This window comes from Glandiceps talaboti, chromosome 21 (assembly GCF_964340395.1).
Source record: "Glandiceps talaboti chromosome 21, keGlaTala1.1, whole genome shotgun sequence".
NCBI lineage: Eukaryota > Metazoa > Hemichordata > Enteropneusta > Spengelidae > Glandiceps > Glandiceps talaboti.
This window is the reverse complement of record NC_135569.1, coordinates 1,261,119-1,284,087: the sequence shown is the minus strand read 5'-3', so window position 1 is coordinate 1,284,087 and position 22,969 is coordinate 1,261,119. Positions and strand designations below refer to the sequence as shown.

The window sequence follows — 22,969 nt, the reverse complement described above, 5'->3', positions numbered from 1 at the left end:
CAACCAAGGAAATCATAGAGCATGTAGCGTAGTTCGATCGGCCATAGAGCGTGGAGTGAACGCACAAGTAGGCACACACGGCGGATAAAAAGAGTGTTATAGAAAAAAAATTCTCAACGTTTTGCTAACAAGGGAAAATATTACTCCAGTATAACAACCAGGAACTACGAGTGTACTTAACTATTGTGGGGACCATGGTCACGTTAAAGTACTTCGGAATGGAGCTATTAATTCTTCTCACCATCTATACACACATATGTGTGAGTTCAGCAAGTTCTGGGTGGTTGTAAGTACACATTTTATTACCGCAATCATTTTCTAAATAGTATTTTTAGCATCAGTTTTGAAATCATGTGTATGTTACTTTAGTTTCTTGGGAACCAATTGGACAATTTACGGTATTACTTTTACCATGAATCTAGTGTGGCATAGTACACTCATCGTATTATCAGTTTTACGACACTGTACTGACCTCTCATTACGAATATGGCCAACTCTAGTCGTTGATACAGTTGCTGATGGTGTGTGGCTCTCCAACGTCATTGTTTCTCTGTCTAAACCGAACGAATAAATCTCACATCTATCGATTTTACATCCAGGCCCCCATTCTTGTTGTTAATTCTCCAGAGAATTAGGTGCGTTATAATAAAATAACAATACGATACCGCGTCACGGAGGGCCCTCTCGGGCAAGGTTTCCCAACATAATCCCATGAGTTATTTCATACACAATTTTCTTCGAGATTAAAATGTCAATAACATATGTAGCAAGACTGACAATCTCTCTCTCTCTCTCTCTCTCTCTCTCTCTCTCTCTCTCTCTCTCTCTCTCTCTCTCTCTCTCTCTCTCTCTCTCTCTCTCTCTCTCTCTCTCTCTCTCTCTCTCTCTCTCTCTCTCTCTCTCTCTCTCTCTCTCTCTCTCTCTCTCGTCTACAGAGCAATATTCCGTGTTGGCACAAGCGCACTTGGAATACAGACGATTGACGAAGCTGAAACATGTGAGAAGCTACCTGGTCTTATAGCTCGTCAGGTCCAAATTTGTAAAGTCAATGTTGAAGTTATGGACAGTGTGGCGACCGGTGCTAGCATGGCTATTGACGAGTGTCAGTTCCAGTTTCGGAATCGCCGGTGGAATTGTTCAACTGTTGACAGCACAGGAGGTCCAGTTTTTGGTAAAATTCTCGAACAAGGTAGGTTGCGCATTTAAGACACCATAGCACATTTTTTGTTAAGATAAGTTAATAAATACGCCTACGTGTCTGGTGCAAATATGTACGACTTTGTAAAGATGACGGTTAAACCACGCGAGATTGGAGTACAGATTAAAAGTAGTAAAAACTTACTGTAAGATCTAAACAGACTGTGATGCCGTGCTTTGTAAGCGTGGTCTGTCGCCATGATTGGCAGGCATTCACACAAGCGTGACCGGGAGACATTTATCAATACCGTGAACGTAATTCTTTTCTTCTCAGATGATTTGTAGCGTAGACAGCCGACTGTCATAGGCAGTATATTTTCCGCTTTAAAAAATCAGCCGACGAAATTAAAAAATGTCAAAAAAATTGATACATAAAATCTGAACCAACGTCTGAAGGAATGTGGTGTGACTTTACGTGCCAGTGGTATCCATGTTAATGATATACAGTACGGGAAGCTGCGATATCACGACGATTTGTATGTATGGGTTGATATCAAATTATCTACAGGTGAGAACGATTACAGGATTACCAACTATAGTTTGATGAGATTTTCTGTGTTTACTGGTGGGGGGTCTTACAGCGGCCTTTGCTTGGCTAAATACTTATTTATATTTGCATGATCGTGCGTAGAATGGATACAAAAGTACGATCGATCACGAATCAAGGTGCCGAACGGAGTAAATTTTTCATTACAGTAGGTCACATGTAAACACATTGGTTAGTTCGTTGTTACATGGGGGTTCGGCATCGTCGTACGCATAGGTAGACAGACGTTGCGGTTGGTCTTCGCAAATCATACACTTGTCATCAGAATTGAAATGATTAGTATAGGCCCTACCACCGTATAGAAGGTAACTTGCCAAGTCGGACGCAACAGACCGAAACATTAAAATTGTAAACTTCGATTTAATAACACTAGTCAGAGGATCCATACCATCCAAGGGGCAGAGTACAAGTTTCCTAATTCCAAATACAAACATGACTGTTTTTGGTATCTAATAAAGTCGGAACTACAAGGCCGTCAGTGGGAGTTGCTGAATAGAGAATTAAGGTTGCTCGCCATTTACGTAGGACTTTGAAATTGAGTATACCTGAGATCGGCATGTGAAATTCGACCACGCTAATCCAAGTGTGTTTATTTATGATGGTAAGCCGGGGTGTGGGAGGTGCTGTGAAACCCAATGAGACGGAAACATTGGTCCTGTAAATCCAGCACTTCTAGTATTTGTTGAAGGTAGTCAAGTGTGTTAGCTGAGGGCATGGGAATTACTAAAACTTTGAAAGACAACAACGGAACATTGGTAATGTAGCTACGTTTGTGTCTCGAGGTTTCTCTCTGGCTCTGTGGTAGGCCGAACACTACAGATGCTCGAATAACACAGCTTCTACTTGAAACGTTACAACAGCGAAAATACTGAAAAGAAATTGAAGTGGCTAAGTTACGACAATCGTTCGCCATGCTAATGTAATCTAATTAACACCCGTGTTGAGTTGCTGATTCGCACATACTCTTTTGTGGCTTACCACGCATTATCGAAATCGACAGACATTGATCCTATGCGAGTTTTCTTTACCAAGCACTGTCATTTGTGTGATGTGCGAAATACTAGGACCCAGCTATACAAACCTTTGTACTACTACGAACATTTCAAATGTCGATCCACCATAACATACCCTACCTGTGTACAATAGTTACTAAAAGTAACAAAAACTGAGTAAGCTAAAGGTACCGACATAAATAAACTTGTAAACTTACGATCCTTGAAATACACACCGTTAACTTAGTTTCAAGCCGTTCTGCCATGTTTTACACTGAACAGAAGTTAAATCACATGGTATACTTTGCTTTACGTCAAATCGCCTTGGCAACCTCATATTTTGGAACAATTCATATTACATATATTATTTTTTCGATCATTTAAATGCAGGAACGGTCATTTCTCAACACCCCATACGCCCATACCCTGGCATCCACGCTGTCCAGTTTTAACAAAAGGTGAAGGGCTTGGTCTTAGAATGTACACACGGGTTCTAAGTTGAACATGCAGGCGGCTGTGGTTTTAAATTGTTGGCACGTACGTCGAGACGATTTGTGACTCAGCGATCAATTTAGTTCTAATGCTACTGGTGTTACGCATCCATGGTATTTGGTAAAATGTGCTAACGTCAAGCTAGCCGATAAGTTACCACGACGACACGACTGAATCTTGTCACAAAATCGAGCCCTCACAGTCTTCTTCGTTCTCTCCTTTCGAAATGTAAAAAGAAATCGCCTCCAGAGACATATTCAAAGCCTTTCAATTCATACGTATATCCACACATGTGCGAAAAGCCCGTGGGATGTTTCAGATTATGTTGGTACAAAGTCTTCGTAAGGTGGGGGAGAGAGAGCGTGAGAAATGGGGCCTTGACTATACAAGTTTTGCACCTCACTGCCACGGCGTTGAAATCAAGAAAAGCCAGTAGATTCATTGAATTTCATACCGGAAGGAAAACATTCAATCGTTTCAACGAATATCATAGACTGTCTCGCCGATGGCCTGTGATCTTAATCTCCGTTTTGTAGTTAGCTTCGTCGTGGTGGCTACCCACAAAGGTATTATTTAAGCTAAAACTTTTACTCTGTTCTTTGCAATTGCTTTTATATTCTAGAAAGACTATTTTTAGCATAGACTGGCCTTGGTTGACTCAATATCAAAGAAACGCCGTTTTTAGACATCATTTAGTTCGATAGGTCTACGAGTATCACTTTCATGGAAATTGACATTAATTACACCAATTACACATTGATCGTTCCTCTGAACAAACACTAATGTAAAAGACACTCTACCCTGCTAAGATGAAATAGTGATTCTTTGAGAGGAACTTTCGTGTGAAAAACGAAAACGACACCGTTAAAGTAACAAAGTAAAAAACCATAACCATAGTATCAGGCTAGAATAGATTATATAGTTTTGAATAGTGTTTCACAGATAACAATTGTAATGTATGTATGTATGTATGTATGTATGTATGTATGTATGTAGGTAGGTAGGTAGGTAGGTAGGTAGGTAGGTAGGTAGCTATAAGTAGGTGTGTATGTATGTAGGTAGGTAGGTAGGTAGGTAGGTGTGTAGGTAGGTATGGGTAGGTAGGTATGTATGTATGTAGGTAGGTAGGTATGTAGGTAGGTAGGTTGGTAGGTAGTTATGTAGGTAGGTAGGTTGGTAGGTAGGTAGGTAGGTAGGCAGGTTGGTAGTTATGTAGTTAGGTAGGTACTAGGTAGCCAATTCGAAAGTATTCCTTAGGCTTGCTACAAAGACTACAACACGTTATCTATGTGGTTGATTATTGAACAGTGAATTATTACAGCGGTTATCGACCAGTCAATGTAACAATATAACTACAAATTAGTGAAATCATCACTGCCGGAGACAAGATTTATCATTGGGAATGACTATTTCATTATTTTGGGAAAACCCCACAATTTCTGCTAATAAAATCAGTCCTAGGTCTGAATAGATTATCAGTCTATGATACGGGTCACTTAGTCCTACGTCATGTAAATACCAAATTACCCCCAATTTTTCTCACCATAGAATTTCCATGGTGTAACCATGACAACCGTACTTGCCTAATTCAACGGGGGCAGATAAGGCAAAAAACAACCTTACAGACCTGTCACATGGTGACACCATTTGACATGCAGTGAAAGGCACGCACGTTATGTACAGTTTTTGACTCTAAGCTATGTCATTGCTTGAGTCTGTTATTTACATAGAAATTGAATACTTTTATGCCTCGACTAGTTTTCTCATAAAGTAGACAGCTTTAGTGCAGTTGAAGGATTTAACCTTTTCACTAAGAGAGACAGTAAAGATACACGGCGACTTCATTGGAATAAAATACATTCTGCCTAGTAGACATATCCACTATTCGACCAAAGAAAATCTAAAGAACATTTTCATAATGATGATTTTTATACTATTCCAAGAAATTTTATTTTAAGTGTCTGATCCTTTCACTAAATGACTTCAAAAACGCACTCGAAACTTAACCGCATTTTGACGAACATTCTGACTGTGAACTGTACTGATTAGTTTTGGTACCATTCTAAGAAAGGTGTTATAGTTGAATGTGTTTAGGAGTAAACCTTTCACTAAAAGAGACACTATATACTGTGAATTAACAAAGAAAATCGGAATAACTCTGTAATGATTATTAACTTATTCCACTGTTCCACTCAACGTTTAAAATCTCACTTCTGATTTGGATTAAAATCTAGATTTGAAAAACAATAGTCTGGAAAATGTTGGTTCACAACTTGTGACAAAAGAATGGCCATGTGTAATCTACATTACTCCACTGATAAGATAACACTAATGCCAAAACCTGTGATTAAATCACAGGCCTTTAATAGGTTAAATTTATATACGATGAATACAACCAATTTAACTTTTTGAGAGTGGGTGTGGATGTGGAGGTGTAGTTGATGATTTGATGGGTCCATAACTACTCAGAGAAAATATTTTATTCGTTATAACATATTTTTGGGTTCTCATGAGTAGCAAATATTTTGGTTCATCGCAATACCCTGCCGGTGTATCATTCAAGTCGTGAGAACCTCGTAATGTCTGTAAATGTTTTAAAGCCGGCATAATTCGAATGAACGTTCCAATAAACTACTTTGGCACTGTGACGTTTTTGGACTCGCGATGACGTTATCTAAAGGTCAATGTGATGACTTGTAGTACGTTCGTTTTATTGTCGACACATTTATGGCACACGTTTGGGTGTCTGGAAAGTATGCCATATCCAACACATGTCACGTTTCTACAACATGACGGCATAGATTTAAGACTGTACTTTTTGGTAAATTCATTGGGGAGAAATAAAAAAACTTGTCTCAGCATATTACAAACAGGCTATGGATTTCTTGCTATACATGCGTTATGTAAAGTTGTAGGGAGAAGGAAAACACACTAGGGATTTTAGGCTATGTTATTTGTAAAACCATAGGGGGGGGGGAATAAAAAGATGTCTCAATACGTTTTTATAAACAATTATCGTTACGATTTACACCACACCACGCTGGCATCCAAACTAGTAAATAACATTATGTGAAAGAAACCAAGGACACTTAGTGAAATGTACAATGTATTATTTGTCAAAAAAATATACAACGCCAGCAAGCTTAGCGTTGCGTTTACTCTGTTGACATATACACAGTTTATGGTTACATGAACCAAGAAATATAACCCACAGTACTTCAATAGTTACTCTAGATCATATTTTGCATCGTATATGTATATCTATGTGAGAGATAGCATTTGAGATAAAACTTAAAGCACGTTTAAGCATAGACCCTACACCAAGTGTGTGGTGTAGGGTCTATGGTTTAAGATCTAGTTATGTCAACTTGTACAACAAACAAACTTTTCAGGTGATGTCCGAAACTATATAATTATAATAAATCAGAACGTTAAAGAAACTACTTAGGAAATCCACATTCAACCACTTTGAGAAACTAAGCATTAAAGTGGCCATATGGATGAGAATTTGGTATTTATTTTGGATTTTTATTTGATAAAACAGCTTCACTGTGTTTTTCTATTTGAACAAATAAAGCGAAAGAACATATACCAAGTCCATGTTCATAACTCAATACATTGCAAAAAGATGCAAAAAGTGTAAAAAGTTTGTTATTGTACGTACAATAACAAACATTTTACACATTGTTTAGTGTTTTGCTGTTTATTGAGATGTGAACATGGACTTGGTATATGTTATTTCACATTATTTTTTCAAGTAGAAAAACACAGTGAAGCTCTTTTATCAAATAAAAATCCAAAATAAATACCAAATTCTCATCCATATGGCCACTTTAATCCCAGTCCGAGTGTGTAACTAACTCAATTACAAAAAAACCCCTGAAAACAAATGTGTGAAGTTTTGTTATAATACGTTCAGGAAGTGATTTGTAAAACCGAGTAATCAAAATGTTTATGCATTGTGATGTTTCAGAATATATGAAACAACAGATGCATGCGCAGACTGGACATGACGCAGTGTGGACTTGTTTATCACGTTTCTTTACAAATGACTTCCTGTATGTATATACAATAACAAACTTCTCACACATTTTAAAGGTGTGTTGTTGTTTTTTGCAATTTATTGAGTTACAAACACTTACTTAGTCTATTTGGTAATTGTTGTTGTATGTTGTTTTTCATATAGAAAAACACAAATAAAATGTTTTGTTGATTACAAGTCCAAAATAAATATCCGTTTTCATCCATTTTGCAACTTTAACATATTATTTTGGCAGATATTGGGTACACTTACTCTAAAGCGGGGTTTTAGGACGAACTTCAAACTAACGTTAATAAAAAAAAAACCTTTTATATACACAGTCAGTATTATTAGACACCCAAACGTGTACGGATCAATATTTCGTCACATTAACTTTTTTGGGGAACGACCTCGTTCCTAAAAAAATTCACCTGTCACATTTCAAGTGAAGTTTTCAATCATCGGTACTAACGAAGGAAAACACTATCTTTGAACGAGGTGATTGAGTCGGATAAACAGAAAAGAAACAAATGCAATCTCAAATATCCCTATTCAGTCTCTACTAACCCAGGTAACATCACACACCGATACTATTTTTGCTTTTACTTTTAGTTGTGTTTATTTGTTTATTCTCCGGTTGTAAATCTTGGGCTGTTTACGTTCCGTCATAAAAATATCGCCCCCCACACCGAACACAGACCGGGGTGGGGGGGGGGGTCCCATTCCTGTACACCTTGTATCATCCTTGTCGTGTGATCTCCTTTAATAGATGTTGTATCAATTTGAATGAATTAATGGCAGTCCGGGGATACAAAGTTTCCTTATTTTATGTAATTACTGTCTGCAATTTCCGCCTCTCCAAGTTACCGGCCAGTGCACTTAACTTTGCAGACTTTCTCTTTCTCGATGACATGACCGGAAACCTAAGAAATTGTTCTCACGCTGCCGTATACCCCTTTGAGTCGTGTAGATGTCAGTATTACAATACGGTGTTGAAATCGATATAGGTGTGCGCTTTCTTACAAAAACAGCTTCGTCTTCAAGATTAAGTGGCCATGAATATTTCATGAATCTATTCTACGTGTTCTAAAGGAAAGGAATAGAGCCTGGAAATGTATGCCAAACTTCATTCATGTGTGCCTCCAGAGAATGGGTATCAGTGTTCAAATCTCGTGCCCATTGCCACGTTCGTCAACTAAAAAGGTTACGCAGATCATCTAATAGTTCTGCCATTCTACCAAGTTCACTTTTATGGCAGTTTTACGACAACGAACCATCTACTTCTGTAACCAATATTCTCTCTCACTAAAGCGCATTTTGGCAAATAAAGATTAAATTTTGTTTATATTTATATTTGAGACGTTGAAGTCTATCGCTCTAGGTCACGCGTAATCGTTCACATTTGTACAAAATAAACAAGCAAAGTAAACAACAACAATAACATCAAATTGCGAACTTTTTCAGCTTTAAAGGTACCAAATACAGTTTTACTTTCTTCTCGTTACATATAAGACGGGGGTTTTCTATAACTTATAATCTCTTTCATTTTACTAACACCCTCAATGTATCACCCATAACACATGCATCACTGCCATTTCCCAGTGGAATGCAATTATTTGCTGATATGCCAGACAGGCGTTGGAACATTTTCATTCATTACAAAGTTTAAAGTTTATTTAGTTTTGAAAACATTTCTATTTTTCATATTCAAAAGCTTTACACACACAATACACAATTTTTTATGTTTACCTATTATTAATATTTACAAATAGCATACTAACCCCTGTATCCACTGGCAAGTGTATAACTTTACTACTGCATGTGCCAGTTTTTCATTCAAATATTGTTTCTTGAAAGTGTCATATTTTACCAATAGCATTTGGGTCATATGATAGTGCTATTTACTCCGTGATTCACCCCACATTTGGGTGAAGGGGTGATGGAGGGTGAGGACTGACATATGCATGACTGATTGATTGACTGACTGAAATGTACACGTGTATTAGAAATATACAGCTCATGTCGATTTCCTATCAGGAATAGATTGAATGACATCAGTCTTCCTTTTATCACCTTGTACACAGACCAAGTGTCTTGTATATACCTTGTACACAGACCAAGTGTCTTGTATATACCTTGTACACAGACCAAGTGTCTTGTATATACCTTGTACACAGACCAAGTGTCTTGTATATACCTTGTACACAGACCAAGTGTCTTGTGTATACCTTGTACACAGACCAAGTGTCTTGTATATACCTTGCACACAGACCAAGTGTCTTGTATATACCTTGCACACAGACCAAGTGTCTTGTATATACCTTGCACACAGACCAAGTGTCTTGTATATACCTTGCACACAGACCAAGTGTCTTGTATACCTTGTACACAGACCAAGTGTCTTGTGTATACCTTGCACACAGACCAAGTGTCTTGTGTATACCTTGCACACAGACCAAGTGTCTTGTATATACCTTGCACACAGACCAAGTGTCTTGTATATACCTTGCACACAGACCAAGTGTCTAGTATATACCTTGTACACAGACCAAGTCTGTCTGTCTGTCTGTCTGTCTGTCTGTCTGTCTGTCTGTCTGTCTGTCTGTCTGTCTGTCTGTCTGTCTGTAAACAAAAATGTTTAGGGAAATGAATTAATGTAATTTGTTTTATCATCAGGTACTAGAGAAGCTGCTTTTGTCCATGCCATATCCTCAGCCGGTGTCTCCCACGCGGTGACGACGGCGTGCAGTAGTGGCGAGCTTCAGGTGTGTGGTTGTGACAGGAGTGAAAAGAAAAGTAACCCTGGATTCCAATGGTCAGGTTGCTCAGACAATGTTGACTATGGTAACCAGTTTACAAAACAATTTGTTGATGCAAGAGAGAGGCGAGCGAGGAGGGTCTCAAGAACCAGGAATCTGATGAACTTACATAACAACGAAGCTGGGCGAAGGGTAAGTCCGGTCTTTTAATACTGCCAACCTCCGCCCACGTCTTTTCCCATTTTGCTGTGCATTGCAAAGGCACGACTAGAGTTTTAGTTTTACACACCGACAGACTTACTAAGTAATTAGTAAAATATCACAGGGTAATGAGACAGTATTCCCCAATATTTTTCTTCGGTTAGAGGAGGAAAATATAAGTGCCATAGGGGAACTTGTCACTACGAGTTGAAGACGAGGGATTTCCGGGCTGAATGTAGAAATATATTATAACTAAATCTGCTGACGCTTAATCTAAATAAATAGGAGAAATGGTGGCGACTCTGAACGTTATGACGAATATATAGAGTACCCCAGAACAAATGACGTAAACTGACAACGTAGTGACGTCAAACGACTACTATATTAATCCCAAATTTTTGGTTCACGTGCCTTCAACTTGGCTTGGGTGTGGTGTAATATTTATTACATGAAGGGACACAACATATCCGGACAATATTTATTTTGGAGTTTGTTTTTTTATTAAAATCAACTCCATCAATATAAATAGAGACACTTTTAAAATCTCTGAATTACAAAACAAATCACACGAATATCATTTTCGTTAAGTATAGGGGAGAAGGGCAGTGATGTTACTGAATATTATTAATCAACAATATTTGGGAATGACATGGTCTCATCAGTACACATGTTATGGGGGTAAATTTGGAAACTTATTTGTTGAATGAAAGGTATACGAAATTGATAATACACACAGACTGAACTTAAGGTGTAATACACCTCCGGAACAAATTTCCCTGAAAATCAAGCTTCCTCCAAATTTTGTCTTGTTCCTGGTCCTTTTGAAATAATAAAAGAATCTATGGGTTTACCGTCTTTTTTTCAAGAAAATCGCCAATCATTTGTTTCCCAATAAACTTAACACAGTATTCGGCGGCCATGTTGGATTCTAAAATGACTATAGATTTTGATATGATTTTGATTTCTATTTCAAAAGTGTATACACGGTGACCCCAGATTGTTTGTTATTGATTTTAGCTGAGAATAGATTGGTATTTTCTTGAACAAAGTAATAGAATAAGTTATCTCCTAGGCGTATTCTGCGTTAACGTATATAGAACTCGAGAATACACACAGCAGAAGTTATTTAGTCTAAATGATCACTTATTTGTTGAAGACGGGTGAACTTAACGTATATATACTACATACAACATAAACTAACAACAGAACAAACAGTACACACAAAAAAGCTAAAGCAGAACAATACTAATGTTTCACTTGTAGTTTGTGTGCTACGGTGTTTGCACCACTGTTGAAATCATTGTCACTATAAATGGGTCGTTGAGCACTCTCTATACTATAGTATATCTGATGTGACCACAGTAAAAACATACCGCCACACAAAGCCCATATAGTAGAGTGATCGTGTGTCGTAGCATTGCCTAATCTGTGTACTCTGTAAGCATGGCAAACCATGGACAACTATTTCTATGGGAAGAAAGGGCCGTGTAATGGGAAAATATTTGTTCAACGTTGGGTAAATTTGAAGTTTATTAAGGAGGGAATCGATACAATTATGGTTATTATCGTTTGGTGACACGTTAAAGTTTCGATTTCTAATATGGCGATAGCTTTATGTTTCTCCAAACACTGGAACAGGACATGGTTTCAATCACATTGCTTGTGTAGGGCTCTATAAACACAATAGCTGTATATACATGTATTTAGTTGAAGGCTCAGGACTCTTGTCGACATGGTAAAGAATGTCTGTCTGTCTGTCTGTCTGTCTGTCTGTCTGTCTGTCTGTCTGTCTGTCTGTCTGTCTGTCTGTCTGTCTGTCTGTCTGTCTGTCTGTCTGTCTGTCTCTCCATCCGCCCGTCTGTCTGTCTGTCTGTCTCCGTCCGTCCGTCTGTCTGTCTGTCTGTCTGTCTGTCTTTTTGTTTGTCCACCGTTCGTTCGCACATCTGTCTGGCGTTCGTACATCCATACGTCTGTGCGGCATCCGTTCGTCCGTCCGTCCATCTCAGCAAAATGATCCAGCCATGGGTATTAATTTTGTCTGGCTTTGTTATCAACGGAGTCTTTCCTAGTTACATGAAATTTAAAGCTTGCATTCCTAAGATATAACCTGGTTAGCAAAGACCACCATGTATGCAAATGATAAATTAATATGCATATATCTTTATCATAACAGTCAATACTTATGGAGGGCGTAGATATTTGATTCGGTACGTGGTCGCCGTTTTGTACTACGAAGTGAACAATCAACTGATTGAAAACTGCTGAAGATGGTACAAAATCCCATATTATCAAATTGCGTCATTGTTGCTATAGATCATTGCATTGTCAGAGTTCAATAAGCATTCCTTTGGAATGTAACAATGTAATAGTGAAATCACACAACTAACAAAACAGTGCAAATAAAGCAACTTGTAAAGCGATAGAACAAGCAATGGAAATACTGGTGTAACACTATTGAACAAAATTAGTATTGTTTTGTTTTTTAATCTCAACCTATCAGTTTGAATGACTGGTCAGTTTTGAGTCACCCCATATGGTGATGTGGACTACATGTGGTAGATAGGGAGGGGGTTCCGGAGACGGTTCACATTTTTGGAACGAGTATTTGCATATTTTTTTATTCGGTCATATACGATGTATTTGAAACGTTAGACTGTGTATGTATTTTAGATCTGTGGCATATCAAATAATTCTGAGGGTAGAGCAACACTCCAAACTATCAGAAATTCATTGGAAATTATTACCACTATGATTACAGGTTTAAATTAGTCTGAGATATGTTAAAAAATTACAGAAAAACAAGAAATTTTGCAGAAAAGTAACACAGTTTTATCATCAATTCACAAATAAGTATTATTTCTATGATTCCAGTCTAAAAGAAAGTTTAGACGTTACAAAAATTACAGACAATCAAGAATTTTTGTCAAATAATTTTGACGGGAGAGTAACACAATTCTCAAATAAGTATTATTTCTATGACTATAATTTCAAAGGCCAACTTATGCCCAAATGTTACAGAAAACATAAATTTAGATAACATTTTTGGCGCGAAAATAAATGGTCTTTCTTTGAGTACAAAGGTTTTACTGTCTTTGTTATGCAAAGTATTATTCAGGTGTAGAAGTCTTAACGTATAACTTTGGTATTTGAATTAATTGATATTATGAAATTTGATTTGCGGGGTGTTGTCACTTCCACCTTCATAAAACACTGTCGTCAGAATTTCACATCAATCCGACGGATGAAGAATTTCTTGCCAACATTTTTGGCATTCCTGTGAAATTAGAAAGACGTGTTTGAAATATCAATTGTTGACTTTAGATTCGATACAATTAAAACTTGTTTCGCAATTTAAGTCGGACACCTGTACACACATTATTTTGATGTTTTTTGTTCATTTACCTATACATGTGCAACAATCAGCTCTGGTAAATCGTCCGAACAAAGAAAAACAATTTTCCTTCGTTTAGCTTACAACCAAGCTGATTCCCAGACCTTGCTATTATTATAGCTGTGACTTTTGTTGAAAAGTCGAAGCTAAGAAAAAACAGCTTCAAGACGACACAACTGAAACTATACACTAATATTCATCGGAACTCTTCTACTAGACAAAAGAAAACAAAAGAAAAAACAAACAAGAACCAGTAACAAGAAATTGGACGACCATTAAGCAACCTGTCGGTGCCAGTTTCATTTATTTTGCCTTTGTTGTCTTTCAATCCTTTTTTGTCCGCGTTTTAGGCCAGGTCTATAGGACTGCGTGACAGTTCCTGTGATCACACGCTTAGTATACAATACATAAATATAAAAGCCCATTTAAAAGTTATTCAATTTGAAAACAGTTAATGTTTGCGGTTTATTTATCCCCAATCCCCCAGTGTTCGACTTAATTTATTAACAAGGTCATAAGAATTGGTCTAATCTCCTTCCACTTTTGATTCCCTGAAACGAATATTGTTATTTAGTTCTATTTATATTGGAAGACATCCAAAAATGACAATTGAGAAGTCGAATAAACAGTTAAACATATTTTTGTTGAGATTCATTATCTGACTTGTATTTTTTGACGCAAAAAAATAATTGTCACCGAGAATATTTTGTCGTAAAATATTATGTATATCGTTTATGAATATTATATTGATATAATGTACTTTAATGATATACGAAAAGAAAAAATCCGAAAGTTCGTCAGCTACCCGAGTTTTTTTTTTCGCTTCCAAATTTACACTCCCCTCTTCTCTAGTTATCCAAACCTGTTGTCTATTCTTAACTTTCTACTTTTATTTTCATTTGATCTCCGAAATTATTTGCTGGTATGAGAACAGTTTTGATAGCTATATTTCATTACACCCAAAACAGCCAGTCCCTTTTGCGTTGCTGGATCTACCATTTCATAAACATGTACAGGTATCGAATGTGTTTGAGGGCGTTTAGATACCCCATGGTATCTTTAAAGGGACACTGTCTATAACTTATGGTATAACAGTGGTATATCTGGCAGGTATTCCAGTATAAATGAAAAGAATTAGACCACTTTGTGTGTTTTTGATCACCTCGTTCATGCTGTATCGACTCAAAATTTGCTTTTTAACTAAGTGGAGTTTAGAATGTATTATATGTTTGGTTTGTACCTTGTATATAGTGTTAGCCCCCCCCCCCTCCCCCCCCAAAAAAAAAAAAAAAAAAAAAAAAAAATATATATATATATATATATATATATATATATATATATATATATATATATATATATATATATATATATATATATATATATATATATATATCTGAGTTACAGACTGTGACACTTTAATGTCATTCGATTTGATCAGTCCCACTGTCACTCTAGAGGGCAAAGATTGACAGTTAGACTGCTCCAGTATTAAAGGATGTGAGGCCATAACCTCTCAGTGCCGATAATTGTTTTGGCGCCCTAAAATTGCTCGTTTAACTTGACAACACTTTAAGCCAAGCTCCCTACTACTTAGAGAAGAAAACTAAAAGTTTAGGACCCAATATATCTAGACAATTACTGTTCCCGCCATCCAACTGACCACATTCAAGCAAAGATTCTGTGCTACGCCACCCAGGAAATAGAAAATGTAGGCCCTAAAGTATCTTGGCAAATTAACTATTCTCGCCTGTTCGTCCAACTGACTACAAGCGAAAATTCTGAGCTACACCACCCAGAATTCTGTGCTACAGTGATTATGCCCTAACCTCTCTGGGGCAATAACTATATTCCCGCGCCCCAAATTGTTCGTCCAACTAACTACATTCAAGCAAAGATTACTGCCACCCTGGAGAATGCCACTCTTTGTCAACATCAAATCTCTACCAAGCACACGAGGTCAAATACGGCATTCCTAGGCTTTACTGAAGTGATTTTGATTGACAGGAACCACCGGTAGATATTTTACGAGACATAAATCAATCACAAACTATTTTCCCATCGTTTCTAATCCTCAAAAACCTCTAACTTTCGCGTCTGCCCGGACGATTGTGAATTCACAGTAGTTTTATAATCGAAGGCCGAATGACGAACAAGCAATGGGGCGAAAAATTGTCGATCAAAAAGTTCAATTACGTATAATCTATCGGTATGTGATAAACAAAGAAAGTCGACAGGTTGGGCCATGTTTTCAATAAGTTATTTGTAATAGCCCTATTCCTTCAAATATCGATTTTGTTTCCAGAATTAATTCATTGTCTAATTCATTCGTAAGGAATTTCGTTCTCACAACGAGTATTGGTAATTTTATACAATATATATGCTGGTCGTCAGAGGCTAAAGAAAGCAACTGTCTAGTTGGACTGTTTTTTCTTAATCGCAATGTAGTATAAGACAGTTGTATTGACTAAACCTTACACTAGTGATGAATACAAGTTACAGACTACAATAGTTCGTGGCTCAACTGAGAGTTGACACAGCACAGAAAAGAGGGCTGTAGTTGATTTTTGTGGCTAATGATTCATCATTGAAAGATGTGCGTGAACTAAAGGAAAAATGTTGTATCTTAAAGTCGATAGTACTGTCAGTGTGCTAAGCCACGAAAGTTAATGACATTTGCATATTACTTAAATATAGGAAATGACAAAGTATTGCAGTCTTTGTGTTTACCGAGTGACACATAGCGTATTGATGCATTGTATTCCGAGTTGTATGTCGCAGCCAGTTGGTCTAATGACACGTCAGATGAGCTTAATCCGTGTATTAAACGATATATCTACTACCATGGAAAGTTAACTATAGACAAGCTTAATCCGTATATTAAACGATATATCTACTACCATGGAAAGTTAACTATAGACAAGCTTAATCCGTATATTAAACGATATATCTACTACCATGGAAAGTTAACTATAGACAAGCTTAATCCGTATATTAAACGATATATCTACTACCATGGAAAGTTAACTATAGACAAGCTTAATCCGTGTATTAAACGATATATCTACTACCATGGAAAGTTAACTATAGACAAGCTTAATCCGTATATTAAACGATATAGCTACTACCATAGAAAGTTAACTGTAGACGATCTCGAGATGGACATAAACTAAAACTACTGTAACGCTTACTAGAAGACAAGCGATCTTCAATAAAATGTATAAATACATGTATAAATGTATAAATACTTCAATAAAATTTTGGTAAAGAAATACACTTGTTCACTAAAATACTTTTAAGTTGTACCTTTAGGCTTATACATTGGGTTCCGTCTATCCGTCTGTGTGTGTGTGTGTGTGTGTGTATGTATGTGTGTGTGTGTGTGTGTGTGTGTGTGTGTGTGTGTGTGCGCGTGCGTTCATCCTTATATCTCTGTCATGCACCACCCAATTTCAACCAAACCTCTTCTTTTTGCGAGTAAATCAAATATGGCCGATTAGCGGCCATATTACTCTGACCATTGTGGGGAGGGGGGGTTATTTTATCAGTAGCTCCAGATTACGTATTATGACAACCACAGATAATCCCATAGTCCTTTGCATCTGAGCATGCTCAGTCTGGATTGTAAGTTCCCTATTGTACTAACATAGATGCCTGTGCCATCATTTACATTATATACTAGAATTATAGTTTTATCGAGGTTTTATGCAAGTATTTTCATTGAGTAAAAAAAGTATAAACTCAGCTTGCATCACCTCAAGAGTTGATACTTTTTATACTATTAGTTGTTTCAGTTGGGTGAAACAGTTTTTCCTCTTCTTGTACTATGAAGCTAAATAATGCAACTCATCGATGTTTTCTCCACACGTAGGTGGCCTGTGTCTAAGTGACAGGAAGTAAGCATGGTAGCTCCCAGAATATTGTGCAATGAATTTATGTAGATTTAGTAACTGCTAACAATTGAAAGCATTGAAAAAATATAAAAAAATGAGTTAATAAAAGAATCGAGTGTGTAGTAGTTTTCACACTCAACGTGGCATGAGGTTTAACAGTTTGTTTGTTCGTTTATTTTTTTGGGGAGGGTTTAGATTCCACTGCATACTGTAAGGTATTAAGGTAAATTAATGTGAAGGGGAGAGAGAGAGAGAGAGAGAGAGAGAGAGAGAGAGAGAGAGAGAGAGAGAGAGAGAGAGAGAGAGAGAGAGAGAGAGAGAGAGAGAGAGAGAGAGAGAGAGAGAGAGCCAGCCAGGCAGACAGACAGACAGACAGACAGACAGACAGACAGACAGACAGACAGAGACAGACAGACAGACAGAGACAGACAGACAGAGGCAGAGAGAGCGACAGACAGACAGACAGACAGACAGACAGACAGACAGACAGACAGACAGACAGACAGACAGACAGACAGACAGACAGACAGATAAGCATAGAGAGACAGCAGGAGACAGAGAGAGAGTGACAATGACAAAGGGAGACAAGGACAGACAGAGTGAGACAGAGAAGGTGAGGGACATTGCCAACACAAGAGTTAAAAAATTACTATAAATCTGCAATATTAAAACTATACAAAAGTATACAATACATATGACGAATCCCCACCATGGGTCAGAATTCAGACGAGAACACAAACAATATTAAGAAACGTTTAGCTGTGTTGATATGTCGACAATGTTATTTTAGTGTGTGAAAGTTCACATGACTGTGCGTGTGAAGGGGGGGGGGGGTGGCAGCGAAAGGCTTGGTGGTTGTATGAAGAAAATATCTACATTTAGGTCTGAGTTTTGACGCAGACGACCAAACCCCGTTGGTGGTCTGAGGGTACTGCCTGGATTAGTCAAGTCTTAGATATCGTGGAAAATCGAGGAATTGAATCGGAAATGTACCCTCTTAGTGAAAAGGTTTAATTAAACGCCACTATTTGGGTGTTTTGCGACCTTTTGTTGTATACCTGAGGCTGTTGAGATCAGGGGGTCGTTTTCAACTTTCACGCATATGGGATTCCATTCTTTTGTCATGTGATTCCAGTGATGAGTCAAACCAGAACATCAGACTCTTGAACAGGTTCACGGGTGTGGACGAAAACTTCAGTTTTTGCTTGAATGGATAGGTTGATCTTGATTATTAAGGATCATTCAAACAGAGTTTCTAAGTGCCAGCAAGATGAAACTTTTTATTCGTACTGTTTTCCCAAAAATGATGACATTCTCCGAACGAAAGACGGATCATGTCCAGCAAAACAATAATAGTACTTTGTCGACAGTGATATAGCCATATGTCGTTTCACAGTCTGTGTCTAGATTAAAGTCCTTCGATTGCCTTCCTCTAAAGAAGGCTGGGTACGATGAAGGTTTCGGGCAGTGGATACTTCTGATGGTGCTGGTAGAAATGCCTTCGGGATAAACACCTCTATTTGGGTACATTCTGACCTTTTGTTGTATATCTGGAGGCGCTTAGAAAAGCTGTATGATGCATGTGTGTGTGAAGGAAGTCACGGCAGATCAATGTGCAGACAACCGTACCATAAACGTAGGCAGGAGAAATTTTACGCTAGTTGGAGCACAAACAGAGGGGCTTTATGGTAGAATTGATCCACTGACAAAAGTAGCCATCAATTTACATCTGTCAGCTGCAGTGACAGGGTCAAAGGTCAATCCAATACCTCAACACTGAATTACAAAAAAGTAAAGAAAACGTACGCTAAAAATAAGTCAGCGAAACAGGTAATACACATAGCATGAATAACTATGATTACAGCGAGTGTTGCGTTAGTCGGCAGGTGATTTAATTTATAGCAAGGAAAAAGGAAAGGGTTACTGGCACGTTGAAATGGGGAAGGGGGCGTCTTCAAGCGTGGTCTTCTTACTCACTCACTCACTCACTCACTCACACATAACATGTATCGCAGAATTTCAGACAGACAGACAGACAGACAGACAGGCAGACAGACAGAAGACAGACATACAGACACATACCAACCCGCCCACCCACCGGTACGTACGTGTACGTACGTACATATATACATACATACATACACACACACACACACACACACACATACACACACACACACATACATACATACATACATACATACATACACACACACACACACACACACACACATACATACATACATACATACATACATACATACATACATACATACATACATACATACATACATACATACATACATACATACATACATACATACATACATACATACATACATACATACATACATACATACATACATACATACATACATACATACATACATACATACATACATACATACAATGATTATATTTTGATTCTCATTTTTGACTTTCTTTTACAGACCATAGATGACAACATGAAGATAGAGTGTAAATGCCACGGTGTGTCCGGATCATGTGAAATGAAAACATGTTGGCGAGCCATGCCCACTTTTCGGGAAATAGGTGAAAAACTGAAAGAGAAGTTTGACGGTGCCACTGAGGTTGAGGAACGCACGGTGGGTTCACGTCGTCAACTTCGTCCAGTGAATTCCCAGTTTAAACCTCATACTGAAGCTGATCTTGTATATCTGGACGAATCACCCGATTTCTGTAATTTAGACGTTAAATCAGGTTCACTTGGAACAATAGGAAGGGAGTGTAACAAGACTTCGAAGGCTCTTGATGGCTGCGATCTGATGTGCTGTACACGAGGATATGTTACTAAGACAGTGGATATTGTTGAACGGTGCAGTTGTAAATTCCATTGGTGTTGCTATGTGAAGTGTAAAAGGTGCAAAAGAACAGTGGACGTCCATACATGTAAATAAACAATCTTAAAAATAATACATTCTTACATCAACCACGAATTATCATTGGCTTGCCAAGGTAGTGTTGAATTTTTCCATGGCTTTGAATCCTTCTTCAAAGAGACGCTTTGTTATTTATGAGGGTAGCCTCCCAGCACGGAACGAACGATGGCGAAGAAGGTTGTTACAAAATACGATGTTGGTGTCGGTTGAAGGGTTGTCGAATTCTGAATATTTCCTATTATTTATTTGGTATTGATACTGTTTGAGTCGTCGGGAAAACATGTACAAGTGTATCTTATTCGTAATACCACGTTGCCCCTAACAACAGACTTCATTCTTTGTCAAAGCTACTCTGATTGGCAGAATATTAAACAAATCAATCTGATAAGGACTACAAACAAATGATCGGAAGTCATATTATTCAAATTACAAGTACGAAAGAGTTTATGATGTACAGCCTAGACGGGGTTGCTTTGGCGTTTCCTTCATGACACTAGATTTTTATTTTACATAAGGATAGACACAGCTCTAGACTAACAATAACAGAGCCATCATACACACAACATTAGCCTTTACCTAATCACACTGGAAAGTGGTAAGAATTGCTATTCTTTTACAGTGCAGTAGAAATAGCCTTCTGCTGAAATTATTAATTTTCATAACTGCAATTATTTACTTTCCTTCTGATATTCAACCTGATTACTGGTCAGCTTCTGCATCCCAGTTGTGCAGGTCATCTCTCTAATTGTTTATTTTGCATTTGAAGTTGTGTAAAAAATGTCATGTGCCATGAATGAAACGCTAAAGCAGACCCGTTTGTGCTGTAAATATTGAAATAGCTTGTTACATTGATATCGTGAAAGACGTCAGCTCGGTATTGATAACCGTGGCTTCAGGTCTACAGTGACGTCACTAGAATGATCACATCTTAAGAGAACAATACGTCATTTCCGATTCAATCACAAATGTGATTTCCATACATCTTAAAGTATATGCCTCGGAAATAAACTGTTTAGATTTTGCTGTTATTTCAAAAAAAGTAACAAAACTCAGTTCAAATCAAGGAAAAAACGAGGTATACACACTTTTTAAATGGAGGTCAAAATGATATCAAAATTCTGCCATTTTAGAATCCAATATGGCCGTAGAATCCAATATGGCCGCCGAATACTGTGTAAACTCTATTGGAAAACTAAAATATTGCCGATTTCCTTGAAAACGAGATGATGAAACCCCAAGTTTATTTTATTATTTCAAAACGACCAGGAACAAGCTTTCATATTGCAAAGTTTGGAGAGATTTTTAGAACTGTAGTTTTCAGTGAAATTGGTCTCCGAGGCGCCTTCTACCTTATAGATTAATACATACATGATAACTCACCGTTAATTCACCACACAGGATTGTTGATATTTATAATCCAAAATAAACCTGATAATGAACTCAAAATGAAGCATTTTGAGATGAATATTAAATATCAGAGTGGAAATTGTTAGCAACGTTGCCAATATTGGACGACAAGGCTCAATTTAATGCGTGTCAGTTTTGTATATAATTGTACCAGATATAGAATTTTTTAGAGAAATAATTATACTGGGCGTTAACTTTATACCAAGTTTTTGGTATTGCGTCTGTGTACATCTACATTTGAACTTGAGGAGGAAGTAAATTAGTCCACTATACTTTGAAGGAGCACTTACACTTTTATTATTTATTCGCACCGAAATTTTATGAAGAGAAAAACCTCACCGGAAGTATATGTATCCCCAGTGTTTTTTGTTGATGTTATTTTCTAATTTATAATGCGTACGTGGTAATTTTGTCATTGTCTGTGTCTTTTGAAAATTATTAATTCCAAGGCTGAAATTGCTCGTTTATTAAGCAATCAACACTATCGTCCTTGATAGCTATTCGCTTTTGCATAAATTAAATACATTTTGTATACTATGGCTATGCGTCATTGTCTACAAAATGACCACTTTTACAAATCTTCTAATGAAGAATTAGGACTTTGAAAATTGGCGGGAAATTTGTTGATCGTAAATAGGCGATGATGAATTCTGGGATATGTACGTATTTACTAAATTGATAGATGAATCTGCAAGAAAACCACGGAAAATATTCATTTTAAGAGAGGTTCTTACGGAAAATGATGTATTTATGACACTGAGTAAGTTAATATTTGTTTTAGTATGATTCTAATTCTATTGGTATTTGAGCAGAATGGATATATTATCCTTATTTCTCATGTTTATTTTGTAACTGTTTACCAATGCTTATATGTTTACCATGTAAGAAAATATATATTTCTTTGAATTGAAGACACGTGCTTGAATGAGTCTGAGTTTTTTATTCTTAAAGGGAAACAGCCCCAGGAAATAAAGGTATTTTCATAAACTTTGGGGTCCGGAGAGTCATTTCATGATTTCACATCACATAAAATTTTGCTTGATTGCCATGGAACACCAAATTGAATCTCCTATCACCTGTATTGTTCTTTCAGTGGTGCACTGTTGGCTCACATGGGTCTTCGCATACATGAATATTTGTTAGATGCACAGTGCATATTCATGATTATTTAG

At 37.3% G+C, this 22,969-nt stretch overlaps 1 protein-coding gene across 1 annotated transcript in view; it reads left to right on the top strand.

The window, feature by feature from the left end:
* The window catches only part of LOC144451690 (protein Wnt-4-like), a 40,627-nt gene extending 20,183 nt beyond the window's left edge, over positions 1-20,444 (top strand). Inside the window, exons 3-5 of the mRNA XM_078142591.1 lie at positions 976-1,189; positions 9,926-10,200; positions 19,941-20,444. Coding sequence (XP_077998717.1) covers positions 976-1,189; positions 9,926-10,200; positions 19,941-20,408 — 957 coding nt within the window. The 3' untranslated portion in view covers positions 20,409-20,444. The remainder of the gene's footprint in view (positions 1-975; positions 1,190-9,925; positions 10,201-19,940) is intronic.
* The last annotated feature ends 2,525 nt before the right edge of the window (positions 20,445-22,969 follow it).